Source organism: Halichondria panicea, chromosome 10 (genome assembly GCF_963675165.1).
Source record: "Halichondria panicea chromosome 10, odHalPani1.1, whole genome shotgun sequence".
Classification (NCBI taxonomy): domain Eukaryota; kingdom Metazoa; phylum Porifera; class Demospongiae; order Suberitida; family Halichondriidae; genus Halichondria; species Halichondria panicea.
Genome location: NC_087386.1, coordinates 5,944,475 through 5,960,345, shown reverse-complemented (window position 1 = coordinate 5,960,345; position 15,871 = coordinate 5,944,475). Strand labels below are relative to the sequence as shown.

The following is a 15,871-nucleotide window of genomic DNA, read 5'->3' as shown; positions in this document are numbered from 1 at the left end:
TTGTCAGCGTTGATGTGTTGGACCAATTAGGTTGCTAGCAGTCACTTTCTGATTCGCTATTTGTTTGCTTGCTTCTTTTGAAGGATTTTCCAATGGAGTACGTACTTATCTCTTAAATATACAGATATATATACTATGGGTCTATAGTTCATCCACTGTGTTGTTGTTATGTTACTGTTTTGCACTTTTTAGTGGGTACGAGGAAGTAATGTCAACACGAGTGTATGCCAGTCATAATTATAAATAAAACCAGCAACTCTTGGAGCTTTCACATTGATTTTGTCAGGGTTGTCCTGAATCTTGGGTACAACCTTCCCAGGCGTATTTTAACCATCACAGACACCTTTCTTGAACCAGAAGCTCCAGAACAAGTAAGCAACACCTGCAGGTGTAGCTATTAGAGCCCAAATTAGCAAGAACCGTAGAACACAAATCCACATACAGGTGTTCATTGGGATTGCGATCAAGGATCAGGGGGAGGGGCTGCTGCAGTAGATTGTCTTGTGCATGGGCAAGGATCTAATCTAACACATGTGCGATAGCTAGCTGCAATGGAGGAAGACTTGAGGAGGCTATCTCCATCGCTGGAGTTGCGCACAGTGGCCGGGATGGGTCGAGGAGTGTTTACTAAAGTGCCTATATCTGCTGGGGACACTATATTCAGTGAACTACCTATAGCACATTGCAGTGTGGAGGAGACTAGAGGCACTATCTGTGAGCACTGTTTCAACAGATCAGAGTGAGTGATTGTGTATTGCATGCAGTGCTCATGATTCCTGTGTAGGTCACTGAAGAAGTGCAGCCGATGCAAGTTTGTTTATTATTACAACTCTGACTGCCAGGTACGTATGCGTGCGTGTGTCTAGATGCGTGTGTGTCCTTCAGTGTATGTTACGCTACTTTGCAGCGTTTGGATTGGCCGCTGCATAAGACAGAGTGTGAGGGTGTAAGTGGTTTGAGTCGTACTCGGGCTGCACCATTCGTAAGACTAGTTCTCCGAGCACTGACCAGGGACACTCAACACCTCTGCTCACGTAAGCAACAGCTAGCTCTATTAATGAAAGCACCCGTGGGTACCGATGCCTTGGTGGATGTTTCAAAGTTTATCACATCCGGTCCAGTAATTATAATTGCACGCTGTCAATGATGTTTTCTAATAAAAATGTTACTAGAAACTGCAGAGATCATACACGATAGCCTCCTTCACTGGCCTCCCCTGAAGAGAAGGCCTGCTACTGACTGCTTGCGCATGCGTTATTGGATATTTTCCCCCGTAAAACTTCCTATAATACTGAGAAAAAGATCCTGACAAAAGAATGTAAAACAAACACAGAGCTATAATTATAGCTAGCTAGCTGCTGTAGGTTTGTTGTACAGCTATTTTCTTTCTATCACCGATCATGATTAAAAGGATACCAAAAGTACACAAAGTCTAGGCTACTGTAATAGCATTCTAGTACAGAGCTAACTACTAAGTAGAGTAGTAACACTCCATGGACAAGTTTTGCTACGCGCTCTTCTGAAAATACTGCAATGGCATTCCACTGTCCAAGTACATAACTCGAGAACGATCGAAGCATTATTTTACTAGAATCTCCAAGTAAGAGTTTATTGATCCCTGAGCAGCTGTAGCAGTCTACAGACACACACACACACACACACACACACACACACACACACACACTATCGTACATGTATATCTCGTTTGCGCATGCGCACAGAGGCATAATAATATTCCCTCCATAGTTCCTGTTGACTGGTTTGACAGACGGGTTGAACAGAACTTGATTCGCATGATCACTCGTCTCTGTGACTATCCTCTGCATGTCATCGATCAGCTCTTCCTGAAGGTACACCATTGTGGTTGTTTATCGTGTTACTTTAATCCCTCTCTCTCTGTATAGTTGATTTGTAATCACTTCTCAATAATAAGCGATGTTGACAACACCTCTAAAGTGGGCGAGGCCGTGTACTCTGCCCCCTCTCTGCTCAACTATTCCTGTCGTCCCAACACTCTTCCCTTGTTTAATGGACGACAACTAGTCCTCAAGGCTGTCAGGGATATAGGTCCTGATGAGCAACTGTTCATTACCTACATTGAGACACTGGAATTACTGAGTGAGCGTCAAACCAGGCTACAGAAGAGGTACAACTTCACCTGTGCCTGTGAGAGATGCTTAGAGGACATCAGCAAATCCCCCGTGAGTGGTTGCTGGTGTACGTGGTGTTTCACATTCTCCTTATGTTTCTCTATTACTATAGGGATGTTCTGAGCAATTGCTCTTATGGCTGCCGATGGTTTGTTGCTTTTAGTGTACTAGTTTATTACGCTCTCATCCTGTGTTGTAGGAAGGGAAATCCCCGGTCCGTTACGACAGGAGATGGAAGAGAAGCTAGCAGAGTTGGATGGTTTACAGGAATGTGAAGATAATATCCTGCCACTGTAATTTACATAAACCATCAGAGTGTGTGTGTTTGCTCCCTAACAGTTTGTGTGTACAGTGGCAGGAGGTGTATGACAAAGGCAGAGTGCTGTACACAAGCCATTTGACACAACTATCCCATGATAATATTCTGTGGCAGCGTCTTATGGAGCATCTGAGCAATGTCAGTATTAAGTTGAGTCACTTCTTGAACAACATGGAAGCACCATCTCGGTAAGTATATACAGTCAACTTTATCCCATGCACACGCACACACACACACACACAATATCTGACCAGTATTGATATGAGTCGCTTGAAGGAGGCGCTCAAGTACAAAATTGAATTATTGGAACCGAGATGGTGAGTGTATACAGCTAACTTCCTCCCACATACACACACATGCACACACAGCCGTCACTATGGGCCCCTTCATCCTGACAGTGCAATCCAGCTAATGACGATTGCGAGCATGGGACGGTCTCTCTATTTAGGAACTTGTGACCAAAAGATCCTACGTTCCTCACTATACTACCACGCCGAGGCAAGCCCTCCACTGTACAGTAGAGTACCCCCCCCCCCCACACACACACACTACTATCTTGACTAATGCATGTTGCCAAGAACTCTTGCTGTTGCTAATTCCAAATTTGAGGTTTAAGTTTGTTTTGTGCTCCTTCAACTTACCACATAGAAGAACCCACATTGCCCAACCCCACTACAATGTATCAACTGCATGTACCACAAAACCTGGCCAGACAATACAGGGTTGTACTTTATAGCTAAGCCTCCCTCCCTCAAAGCCAACTTGAACTGGGTATCACAGCAACCAATATCAATCCAAGTCTGAAGATAAGTCCTATACTTCATATGTCAGCTTGAGCTTACAATTATTGAGCATGGTCTCAATGTGAATATAAGGTGTACAATAACTATTTAGTGTTTAGTGACTTTGAATGCAACAGACGAATGGGGAGGGTTGGTACACCGTTAAAGACTCTTTAACCCTTCATTCTTGGCTCTCCAGGCCAAGCATCTGCTTGTTTTTTCTGTTTGTGTTGTCTGCTTTTCGTGTTTATCTACCATGTTTAGTGTTTACCGTTGTGCATACCACCTTTAAAATTAAGGAATCAGATCAGATCAGTATGGTCACCCCCAGTAACATATTACATGTGGTGGCTAGTTATGAGCATAATCTATACCATTGTCATAATTTTGTGTAATAAAAAAAGACAAGCATTTTTCAGCAATTTTTATAGCACACTCCAAAGAAAGACACACAGCAGGTCAAATCCTATCAAATACTACATCTACTTAATTACTTGTACATAACACCAAACACCCCCCCCTGCATAGCCTCCCTGAGAGTAAAACAAGCAGTCAAAATTTCGCCCCCCCCCCCCCGCGATATTTATGGAGTATGAATATCATTATCGCTATGTTTTTAGTGTAGCAGCAGACAAGTTGTACTGTAGTTTTTGCGTCAATTTTTAGCATGGATAAACCCGGGAATCTTCAACTGAGGGCTCTATCCAATTAAAGAAAGGTAGGGGCAGGGCCAGACGAAGAGAAATTTTGCTTCAATCCGGTTGGAGCTAGCCTCCTGTTTATCGAAAGATCAAGCGTATTTTTAGATACTTACCGTCTACTCTTAGCTTTTACTCGCCCGTATGAAGTTTTACAACGAATATCTCTTCGTCTGGCCCTCTGGAAGGTACTTAGCTACATATAGATACCTGCTGAAAGTACTTACTGCTCTTATAAATTGATGCAAAAAATAGTCTATTTTATTATACTTGCGGTTTTGATGCCCACATTTCTCATTCATACATCTTCATAATCATGGCATTCTTACACAAAACAATAGCAATAGAGTTAATAATCATACAATATAAGTACAGCAGACTTCTTTGAACCTGCAAGAGAGAAAAAGCTGACAGAATTAAACTCATGAATATTCATGAGTGTACACAATACCCTAACCTTAAAATTAATAGTAGTTATTCCTGCCACTCGTGTCTTAAGGTGGTTACCCGATTCTATGGTCAGATAAGGCAAATTTATTTTTTTGTTTAAATCCCTAGCTCACACACACACACACACTGCAGGCTAGGAAGGTAGCTCTAAGACTGTACGGAGCTGACCACCCCATCACTCGAGGAATAGCCAGCATGCTGATCGATCTCACCTTGAACTACAAGTAGCTTACAAATCAACTGATCATGACTATGATAATTGTCGTTGGGTTAATTTTTATTGTTTTGATGTAATTGTTGGACAAAATAAGTTTTCAGATCATTAACAGTATTGTGCAAGATATGTCAAGTGATAACTAAAATTATAATGTTATGTATTAATGGTTACATGGATATAAATGTTAGTGCTTGGGAGATGTTTGCTTGGTGGCTGGTCTGATGAGTACACTCTCAATACATTCAAACACAGTGAGTGGGTCTTGGTCAGCGTTGATGTGTTGGGCCAATGGGTAGCAGTCAACCAGGTCCTCTATGTAACTATTATATAGTGACAGACGAGCCGTCACCTTGGACTCTGAGTCACGAGGATGCTGGAGGGGTTAAACAGTGACTATAAATATAATACAGAGGCAAGGAAATTAACTTACTATGACAAGCCTGTCTTTGATCTCCTGACTCTGAGGTGGCTTGAATAACAGATGGTACCTGCACACACACACACACACACACACAAGTGATAAATTCAATCACGCTTTTCAGAAGATATCATTGATATTATAGATAGAGCTATCAAAGAGCTACAAAAGTGAAAATGGACAGTTCAAACTAGACAATTAAATCATTTTTGGTCTAACAAATTTAATTTATGCTATGCCATTAGTCAAAATAAATGGATACAAACGTGTGTGTATTGTGTACGTGTGTGCAATGATTATGGTAGAGAGTGTACCTGTCCCCAGTGACAGGATCTAATCGTCTCATGGACAGTCTTTCCCGAACAGAGTCCTCAGGGAGGTTGAGGAAGAACACTCTATTGGGTGCTTGGGCAACTTTGGTTAGTAGGTCTGCCTGATCCCTCGTGAGTGGATAGCCATGGAGTACCCAGCCTCTACTAGTAGCATCCAATCGGGACAATCGCTGAGAGAGAAGTGATATCACCATGTCGTCAGGAACTGCACAAAAAAAACAGGTTAGCTGAAACCAATCACTGATCTACGCACACCATTGAATAGAGCAATCAGAGGGCTGCTAGACGCATCTTTTAATTGTAAAATTGGACAATCCAAATTCAATTTATCGGCATGCTTTGAAAACAGGCCCATTTCCCCACCTATAATTATTCGGAAAAAAGGAACATTTGAACCAGAAAGAAATCACCGATCTAAACACCATAATTAGGAATAGGTATTTCAAAGGGCTAAAAAATGCATTTCTTAATTAATAGTGAAATTGGACAATCAAAAATTAATTATCACTCAGAGTTATATATAGCTTTGAAAACAGGCTCAAAAACACCCAATTCTTTTTCAGAAAATGGAATCGTTTATATAAACACGACATTGAATGACAATAGAGCTATCACAGAGCTACAGAATACACTTTTAGTGGGTGATCGTAACACAGAGTACGAATAAGGTCATTGTTAGTTTAAACTCACTCATCATTCCTCTTTCGTAGAATGGTTTCATTTTAACAGCATCGTTTGATCCAGAGTTGATAGTGCGTCTGATGAGTTCCCTAGCATCCACTGAGACAATATTGTACGTGCGGGCCAAGTGAAGTGCTTGTAGAGTCTTTCCAGCTCCTGTGGGCCCAAGGAGTAGAATCCTCGGTGTGTGGGGGGCAGCAGACCGAGGCTCACTACTCAAGTAGCTGGTCACTGTGAATAAGGGGAATTCATTATTGCCTAGATCTATATAGCACATTGAATGACATCAATCACTGTACTGGAGATTGCAGAATCTTTGAATGAAATCACCACTGTACTGGAGATTGCAGAATCTTTGAATGAAATCACCACTGTACTGGAGATTGCAGAATCTTTGCAACACATGAATAGAAGTGTGTAGCACTGTGGTTCCTTATATGGGGAATGCTCATACATTTAAGCAAGACCACAGTGTGTACACAAAATCCATATAAGGAACGCATAACGCTCTACGCTTTTACTGGGGTGTTGCAAAGATTCTGCAAACTCCAGTATAACTGTTCTAAAAGTAAAAAAGCAAAAATGCTACTCTAATTGACCTGAGACTTGGTGTGTACAGAACACAGAGCCTATAACAGTGAATGACGAAGTGTTTTCTCTAAGTTTGCATTTCAAGTGAGGTGAAAAGGAGGTTGTAAATAATGATGTAATGAGGGGAATAAGTGTTATGTTATTGTCTCTGGAATGTGTTGTGTACTTAACAAACAGACAGTGAGTGTCTCTGAGTGTGGAAATGTTGGGAGGGGGCAGACAACTCTTAGCAACAGACACTTTCAGTTTGACCATAATATTAGTGGAAGAAGCCTTCTAAGGAATGCTAATAAAGTTAGCGCCAGTGTGGCTGAATTAATCTCATACTATGCATATATAATAATGGTATCTAGGTAACATAATTGCTGTTAATCCTCTGAGCAATGTGCTTGTATACACAATACGACAAAGCAGAAAATGCTTCAAATATTTGTGAATTTATATCAGCGACTGATATTCTGAGAACATACAAATATTCCATTCCCTCCCTTGTCAAGTATTCCAGCAAGTTATGTAAGAGAATCACTACACAATGTTACGGTAATTCAACAAACACGGCTCAGATGACAGTGTTTATACACACGGCTTTCTCAATTGAGTTATTGTACCAACACAAGCAATCGTTAAAATTCAGTGGTCATAGCATGCTTAGGATTGAATTACCCAGTAACTCTAACATACCTTCCTCAAACAAATCGTCGAGTGGTTGGTCGGCATTGAAGGTCTTGGAAACCGTGGAGTAGCAGTCAAGTAGTGGACTGGAGTATCGATGATAGTGATCCAGCCCCTCCATCATAGCCTGTTTTCCGTTGGGCTCTTCAATCAGTCGAGAGGCTACGTCCGAAGAGTCAGGAGGATGAAACAACAAGTGGTAGACATCTGCAGATGGGGGGAAGGGGGTGCTAATAATACAGCCTCTTATACAGAGATGCGGACACCATACCTCCACTAAGAGAGTCAACACGCTTGCCAGAATATCTCTCGTGTAGGACATTATTCGGGGCTGACAGATGAACTGAATTGGTAGAGCAAGCCCTTATAGTGATGACTCACACATATATTACTGGCGACAGCACATAGCTAATGGAGCAATCGAAATTACAATAACTCACTGAAATGCTTTGCTAGAACTCCAGCAGCCTTCAAAGCCAGTGCCTAACAAAGTGGCAGAATTTGTGAGGTATATAAGTATTACATGGAACTATAAAACTGGGTACTACCTGTTCTCTGGTTCTTGGAAATCCCTCCAACACCCAGCCCTAATTCCAAGAAAATCAACCATCATTGATTCAACTATTAATGACTATCAAAACACATTACCTTACTGGTACAATCATCTGCTTCTAGTCTGGTGGCAATGATTTGTGCCCATAGCTCTGGAGGAATAGACTTGCCCGCCACCTGTAGATCCCTCGCTTCCTATACGATGGGGGTGTGGCTAGTTATATAGTTACAGGAGCCGTTGGTTACCTTGGTTACAGTGTCCTCATCCACCAGCAGTCGCTGAGGATTTACATGAACTACGTTCAATTTTTGAGCTGCCAATTTACTCTGTAGGACGGGGGGTAACAGTAACACAATCAATCAATCTGTAACGAGTATAAATATTGTGATTTAAATTAGAAGGCGTTTTCCGCGACAGGAATAACAACTCTCACTATAGTGTACTGTCCAGATGTGGGGGGTCCATAGACAACTAGTCGTGGCGCTGTGTGGGGGGGAAGCGATCAACTATGTCAGTCACGTAATCCACAGAGATATCAACATTCCATACACCCACCCCCAAAATAGCGTCGGTTTAATTAAATTTAAACGTACGATCTTGAGTTGGCTTGGCGAGGTATTGAGCAATGAAGGTGAGTGGGTCTTTAGGTTTGTGTATAACCAGCTGGGAGAGAATGCTCTGGTATAGATGAAACACTCCTTTCTCTTCTGCATACACGCTGAACTCAGGGGGGACAAACAGCGGTCGCTTCAAAGCATCCATTACAGCTTCTCTTTGATGTCTTGTATTTGCGGTTTAAGCACAACCTTTGATGTTTCCATAGATACGGAGTAGAATTCAACCACGTGGAGCAGCTCTGTCACGCCCCCCCTTTCTCAATAACAATCATGTCTATATAATATAGCCCATTGCAGGAGATCAACCATTCAGAAAACATTATTTATCAAGCCATCATCATCAGAACATAATGGAAACAAGGTGAGCCTGTGGCTGGATGCAGTGATATTATTATGCTAGATCTAGCTCAGTATTTAATTTCTGTGGTGCAGTTGTGATCATATCCATGCATGCATTGTATGCAGACTGCAGCTCACTGTGTTGTGGTTGTTGCTGCTCTGCACAGAGATGCTTCCAGTCATTGGAGCAGTGAGTGATATCTGCATTAACCACTGGTTAGTGCATGTGTGTGTTTTCACGCTTGCAGCCAACAGCTTGTCAGAGTCTGGGAGGGTACAGTTGGTCAGTTTGGTCGCAATGTTCCCGGTCCTGTGGAGTTGGGGTCTCAACAAGAACAGCTCACTGTCTGTAAGCTATTAAACGATTCTCATTTATAGTACACTTATACACAATTATTCTACATTTAGTGATGGACAGTGCAGCAGTGGCTCCAAGGTGGAGTACAGGTCTTGCTGTGCACAGGTATATATAATAATTATATTATAGCTTTGAGCCATTTATACTGAATTATTATAATGACCCTATATTGTATAGGTTTGCCAGTCTTCAACAGCTGGTGTAGACTTCAGAGAACAACAATGCGGAGACAGGACGGCCGGCCTTCCTGGAGAGTGGACACTCACCCACAATGGTATGTTTGCATGTTTACTTACTTCCGTAATAATGATAATAAGAGAGATAGCTGATAAAGATAACAGATAACTAACGAGAAGGGCACTGCTCTAAACATTGCTATAGAGGTGTGACGCATTGAGTTCGTATAATTACTTGTCAACGTTATCACTATGCATGTATGCATGCATGGATGATCAAAGCTACTGTTCTCATCTCTCTGCATGCAGCCACACTGGACTGCTCCTTAAACTGTGAGAATGACCGTGGAATTGTGTTCGTATCTACTATTGTGGACGGAACACCTTGTCACTCTGGGGGGATCTGTCTTGGAAGCTTGTGTGTGGTGAGTGGCCGGCTCCTCTGTAACAAGGGTCACCGTCTAATATCCTCACATTATGATATACCCCCCTCGTGCAGGTGTTAGGTTGCGATGGTGTGCTGGGGTCATCTAAAGTGGAGGACAAGTGTATGAGATGTCTGTCTCCCTCTGACACGCATCCTCCCTGCATTGCAGTGCATGCTACAGTGCAACCTTCAACAACTACAGGTAGCTAGGGTACAATATCCTGAATTTATGGTTACAACCTTGCAAACCTTATTATAGTACCACTACATGTAGGTATGGTAGCAGTGTACAGTGTACAGTGACCACACCATAAGCTCTGTTACACTAGTCTACACACTCGAAGTTAGCAATTTTGTTTCTTCCAAATGAGGTGAAAAGTGTTGTACTCAAATTGTCCTTGATCGATCTGCAGGTACGGTTCAAGTGGTGGACTTTCCAGTGGGTGCTGCATCCATCGTTATCACACACGCCCTACACCCCAACTCAGGGTCACTTTGTAAGTGCTGCAATGAATGAATGAATATACACACACCAGCAATAATGACAGGTGGGTGTAGCGGTAGTTAAAGACTGATCGATTATTCATATTAGAAAAGGCCTTTGATAGATTACCGAGGCTTGTTAATGTCCAAGGAATGACTGCCGTTGAGGGAGTAGAAGGCATGTTTGAAATGGTGTAAGCTATTTGAGGCATGTGGATCCCATGTGAATATGGTTATCATATCATGTAAACAAACAGCATCTACTACGCTTCGTAATACATGGAGATTATTCACACTCACATGACAAAGCATTTTCCAGTGTCTTTCACTATAGACCACACACACACACACACATAGCTGTCTCGGGAGAATCGAGTAATCTGATTGGTGCCGATGCCTTCAGCTATGAAGTGACACCGGATGGGGAGGAAGTATGGCGTGCAACAGGTCCACTGTCACAACTGGTCATTGTAAAGGTAATGACGTAATGAATACAATTAGTGAGTGTTTACTTTGAGGAGGTCAGCCTGAGGTCAATTATAGCTTCCTCATATTGACAGTTGACATGATAAGTGCTGTAGACATCTACTTAGAAAATGCCTGGTTGGAGCTTACCAGGTCTAAAGCATATAATTATTAGATAGAAGCGCTTTTTTTTAACAAGGAATCCAAATGGTTATAGAGTTATGACAACATTATGAAAGTCAAACTCAACACAAATAGACTTGTCAATTCTCCACTAGTTGAAGGGTGTGAATGGAACCTCTCCTCACGTCAGCTATGAGTATCATCACACGGAGACACGCCCCCAATCCGACAAGATGCCCTCGGCAATGGACCCACCAATGGACGGAGAGTATAGCTGGGCGTATGGTTGCTATGATAACTGCTCGGTCGATTGTGGATCGGGCATCTCAGTGGCAAGACCAGTTTGCAGAGACAGTAACTATCCAGACAGACTTATTCCAGATGCCTTTTGTGAGGGTGAGGGGAACCAAATGCCCGCCCCTCTCGTTAAGAAGTGTAACACACAGCTATGTTTAGCAAGGTAAGTATATATAATTACGAAGTGTAATGGTGGAAGCAACATATACGTCTGTTTCTTTCACCACAGGTGGGTGGTTGGTGACTGGAGTGGGTGTGTGTGCCGTGACAGTGAGGTGAGACAAATCACATGTCAACAGCCGACCAATGAGAAAGCTTCGTCAGCTGTTGGGGATGCTCTGTGCTCACACTTGCCCAAGCCCGAGTCGTTAAGAGAGTGTTTCACTTCGTGTGAAACTCAGTGGAATATTGGGACATGGTCCAAGGTACATGTAGTAAGAGCTATAGTAGTCAGAGCCAGGCCCCAATGTCACCCCCCTTCCCCTGTGTGTACAAGCCAGGCCTCAATGTCACCCCCCTTTCCCTGTGTGTACAGTGCATGTGTGGAGAGAGTCGCTCTAGGACAGCTTTTTGTATGGAAGTGACTACGGGAGAGCAAGTCAACACAATGTATTGTAACCAGAGCAACCAACCGTCCACGGAGGAGGCGTGTCCGTGCTCCACACAATGTACCTGGCTGTTCCAAAGATGGAAAAAGGTAAAAATGACCAAATTAAACGTGCGTAGTTTTCCCCGAAAAGGACCTGTTGTGGTTTAGGTACCTCTGAGAGTGAGCTTGATTTTCATTTCATTACCTATTTTCAATAGCTTGCAGTAGTGATCAATTTCTGCTCCACATTTCTTACATTTTTTGATGAAACCAATACCAAATAAAAGCCTTATTAATTATGCTTTCCGCACAAAAATATAATATCTACGTAAAATTAATACCGCCTGTGAGTCGAGAGTTAGAACATCGTCCAATTCCTTCGTTCATTTTGCTCACTGTTATCATTTGAGTGTATTATTGCAGTGCTCCAATACGTGTGGTTCGGGTGTCCAATTTGGAGTGTTGAAATGTAAGAATACTACAAGTGGTAAAAAAGTTCCTGGTTGTTGTGAGGGACAAGTTAAACCAGCTGATCCAGTACGAGACTGCTACGATGACAGGAGGGGCAATTGTGAAGTAAAATGGCACATCAACATGATGAAGGTGAGCCTAATAACACAAAAACTAGTGGGCAGCGATTAATAATAGATGTTTGCGTACAGTGCATAGTATATCCGGTCTCTGGCTTGAGTTTTTGCTCGCACGTAGGCCGGGTTGATAGTCAGTTGCATCCCCTCTCTCTTTTATACGCCCTTGTACATACCAACGATCATCTTTGCAGTGTGTTGGAAACTGTTGTGGACAACAGACTCAGGAGGTCGAGTATGTTTGTGGAGCTGATCAGGGTGGAGAGATAGTGATATTCCCTCCCGAGTGGTGTGAGGGGTTGGAGCGACCGCCCCCTGAGCCTCTGTCCAGTTGCCCTAGCTCTGAGTGCGTTGAGTGGAGTGTGGGGGAGTGGGGTGTGTGTCCGTGTGGAGGCCTGGGGTTCAGGAACAGAAAAGTGTCTTGTGTGAGAGGAGACAGCGAAGTGGACCCGGAGGTGTGCTCCCAATGTTTTGGACCAGTCAGTAGCGTACAGGTCTGCAATGGAGTTACGCCGTGTACTGGTGAGTGGAGTACTGGTAGTACTGTGGTCAATTATGTTAATAGCATTGTATGCCATAGACTTTTACATGGAACATTCTAGTTTGTTGCTGGTAGGGAAAAAAACGTATAGCACTTTTTAGCATGAAATTGAGGCAACACTTGAGAGGGCCATTATTACAAGGACTTAGTTTGTTAGGTGAGCTTGTTGATGACTGATATCATTATGCATGTGTACTACACTACAGAACCCCCTCCACCAACCCAACCACTGTGTGTGGATACCTTACCTCCGGATATCTGTCATGATGTGCCGAGACCGTGTGCTAAATTACATAGAGAAGCGTGCTGTGCGTCGTGTCTATAGCACTTAGCTCGATATATCGGCTCAAACCATCTCATTTCAATCACCAATCTCTGACTTTCATCGTGTATGTATGTATGCAATAATTATGTATTTCCCAACCAGCCTACTTTGCTGTTTTTAATAATTTATTATTAATCCATTTTTATGGCACATGTACACACGTTATGTTTTTAATTTACTGTTGACTACACAGTGTAATGATATCACAGTAAGCAAATCAGATGAATTGATTTAAGTGAGTGAGAAAAAATGTGATGCCCTAAAAGTCATTGTTTTCATAAGATTTCTGAGTTCTGTGTGACTGAGCTTTCTTGACTGGAGCAGACACTTCCTTACCAGCAGCTACAGGGAAACAAGCACTCGTTAACAACAATCTATATATCGCTATGGTTATATAAGGGACGTGCCCACACTTCCTAGAGTTGGTACATCGCTATGGTTATATAAGGGATGTGCCCACACTGCCTAGAGTTGGTACATCGCTATGGTTATATAAGGGATGTGCCCACACTTCCTAGAGTTGGTATATCGCTATGGTTATATAAGGGATGTGCCCACACCGCCTAGAGTTGGTATATCGCTATGGTTATACAAGGGATGTGCCCACACCGCCTAGAGTTGGTATATCGCTATGGTTATATAAGGGATGTGCCCACACTGCCTAGAGTTGGTATATCGCTATGGTTATATAAGGGACATGCCCACACTGCCTAGAGTTGGTATGCTAACGTGACCCACCTCTTTCTCTAGACAAAATATAATCATTACCTCTTTAGGCCTACAGTAGATTAAACTATGTAGGCAAATGCATGAATTAACATTGAGGATTGCCACTACTTTAAAAAAATTTCTCACTACTACAGTTAAATTACCGTATAGCGGGTAATTTTCGTATGATGCTCTACACTACGGAATATACAAAAACTTCCACTATACGAAAATAACCCGCTATAGGGTATACGTACCGATGACGGCCCATGGGTTAGAGGCTGCCTCTCCAGCAAGCTCTACAAAGTGGTTCTCATCTCCCGCTGGTTGAACTATCACCTCATATCCACGAATCATACCACGGTTCATCTGTAGGAGCCGGGGGTAACAATTAAGCCACATCCATATTGTGTCATACCCACCTTTCTGGCGGCTGCCGAGGCACAAGACAAACTCACAAAACTGACAAAGGCTGACCTGAACAAGAGGGATGAGCATTATTAGTGAGACTAACTCTTACAGATTGGGCCTGAAGCCTATCAAAGAGCTACAAAATGCCCATTTCAAAAGTGAGGAAATAAAGCTAGCAATCAAAACAGACTTGTTTTTCGGAAAAAACCAATTATAGCCAACATTTTTTCCTTCATTTATTATGGAAGATTTTGTCCCGACAGAAATATTGATTTAAGCACACCATTGGAATATTCAAATGTCTTATATTTAGAGTGTTGCCTTAAATAAATACGCTACTCACTCACTTTGCTGATGTCCGAAGTTCTATTTTATCAATTTCTCCAAATCTTGAGAACGCCTTCTGCAAAGCATTCTCAGAGAGCACGGGACCAAACTCCACCCGCACATACACTGTACGCTCCTGTACGAGGAACAATGTAACCATAGTAACAGGTCATGTGACTCACCTTGAGTGTCCCTGAGACCTTGTTGTCAGTAGTTGCCGTGGCGACGTCGTCTTCTTGTTTCTTAGGAATACGCTCTGAAAATATTTATTATGGTCTCAGCATAAGTCCTCCCTCTATAACAAGCCGCCCTCACCAATATCCCTGGCAGTAGATCCCTTCACAAATGTTCTCTTGTACAAGCTCTTTTGATAATGAATCTGATCGACCACTTTTTTCTGCTTCAGTTGCTGTATAAAGGGGTCACATAATGAGAGGGGATTTCCCTCAATATGACCTCTATGACCCCACCTGTTGCTGCTGTTCTATTGGATCCTTAGGAGATCGAGAGAAGCTGACAGTCGAGGCTTTCTTGGCCGGTGGTGCCTGTGTGTGTGTGTGTGTAGAGTGTGCCTGTGTTTGTGTGGGCGTATGTGTGTGGAGTGTGCTTGTGTGGGAGTATGTGTGTGTGTGGAGTGTGCTTGTGTGACATACATCGTTCGGTGTCTCTCCCACTCTCTTGAATCCCGTTTTCTTGACTGGATTCTTTTTGCCAAGTTTCAGTTTCTGTATAGAACAATAGATACGTATTCTGAAGGCACACTCAGAGCTCACCCCAGCCTCTAGGAGCTTCTTAGCAGCAGCCATTGCATCTCTAGGAGACAGTATCTCTGTATTAAAGATAGGGGATAGTATTACACACGCGGTGTTGTCAAGTACACCACTCACCTCCAGAGGGCTTGGTAGAGCTGGATTTGAGCAATGGCTTCTCTTGTGACTTGAGTAGCTGCTTACGCTATTCAATATGTATATGGGGTACGTATGCAGTGGATCACACACACACATGACAATACCTTCTCCAGAAGCTTTGCATATCTTTTCTTGAGGTTTTTCTCCTCCACTGTCAGTTGAGCTGGGTACACGGCCATCACCACCAGCTCATGAGCTGGCCTCTAGCTTAGCCTCCTTCACAAGGCCAAGGCGCTAAGGCCTCAGAAAGGATCTGCTTCTATTTCTTCTTGCCAAAGGGTCAAAGGCCAAATTTAATACATGGTGGGTACCGCCCATTTGTTAGCA

At 42.8% G+C, this 15,871-nt stretch overlaps 4 protein-coding genes across 5 annotated transcripts; 2 read left to right on the top strand and 2 right to left on the bottom strand.

Annotated features, from left to right (window-relative positions):
• The first annotated feature begins 29 nt into the window (after positions 1-29).
• Positions 30-4,738, top strand: LOC135342745 (N-lysine methyltransferase SMYD2-like). Of its 2 annotated transcripts, XM_064539583.1 has the most exons (11): positions 30-739; positions 785-842; positions 908-1,034; positions 1,747-1,850; positions 1,905-2,201; positions 2,263-2,298; positions 2,350-2,431; positions 2,502-2,657; positions 2,724-2,786; positions 2,838-2,967; positions 4,532-4,738. In XM_064539583.1, the coding sequence occupies exons 1-7, from the start codon at positions 552-554 to the stop codon at positions 2,395-2,397; spliced, it is 858 nt and encodes a 285-aa protein (XP_064395653.1). In that variant the 5' UTR covers positions 30-551; the 3' UTR covers positions 2,398-2,431; positions 2,502-2,657; positions 2,724-2,786; positions 2,838-2,967; positions 4,532-4,738. The 2 variants fall into 2 exon arrangements, with proteins under 2 accessions (XP_064395653.1, XP_064395654.1); XM_064539584.1 differs by lacking the exon at positions 2,724-2,786.
• LOC135342682 (adenylate kinase 8-like) lies at positions 4,659-8,693 on the bottom strand. Its single transcript, XM_064539489.1, has 12 exons — positions 8,457-8,693; positions 8,297-8,346; positions 8,109-8,189; positions 7,959-8,057; positions 7,859-7,897; positions 7,751-7,793; positions 7,582-7,653; positions 7,320-7,517; positions 6,057-6,278; positions 5,349-5,571; positions 5,047-5,104; positions 4,659-4,989 (listed from the first exon to the last, which is right to left on the bottom strand). The coding sequence occupies exons 1-12, from the start codon at positions 8,623-8,625 to the stop codon at positions 4,801-4,803; spliced, it is 1,443 nt and encodes a 480-aa protein (XP_064395559.1). The 5' UTR covers positions 8,626-8,693; the 3' UTR covers positions 4,659-4,800.
• Positions 8,694-8,729: 36 nt separating this feature from the next.
• On the top strand, positions 8,730-13,423 carry LOC135342624 (A disintegrin and metalloproteinase with thrombospondin motifs 7-like). The gene is made up of 15 exons (XM_064539412.1): positions 8,730-8,841; positions 8,946-9,009; positions 9,068-9,168; positions 9,228-9,282; positions 9,355-9,451; positions 9,663-9,778; positions 9,853-9,982; positions 10,194-10,277; positions 10,621-10,739; positions 11,007-11,311; positions 11,378-11,573; positions 11,684-11,845; positions 12,161-12,340; positions 12,519-12,846; positions 13,072-13,423. The coding sequence occupies exons 1-15, from the start codon at positions 8,831-8,833 to the stop codon at positions 13,188-13,190; spliced, it is 2,067 nt and encodes a 688-aa protein (XP_064395482.1). The 5' UTR covers positions 8,730-8,830; the 3' UTR covers positions 13,191-13,423.
• Positions 13,315-15,843, bottom strand: LOC135342744 (uncharacterized). Its single transcript, XM_064539582.1, has 11 exons — positions 15,649-15,843; positions 15,524-15,590; positions 15,410-15,465; positions 15,290-15,361; positions 15,107-15,181; positions 14,952-15,045; positions 14,819-14,892; positions 14,657-14,772; positions 14,321-14,375; positions 14,156-14,267; positions 13,315-13,532 (listed from the first exon to the last, which is right to left on the bottom strand). The coding sequence occupies exons 1-11, from the start codon at positions 15,721-15,723 to the stop codon at positions 13,450-13,452; spliced, it is 879 nt and encodes a 292-aa protein (XP_064395652.1). The 5' UTR covers positions 15,724-15,843; the 3' UTR covers positions 13,315-13,449.
• Between the last annotated feature and the right edge of the window lie 28 nt (positions 15,844-15,871).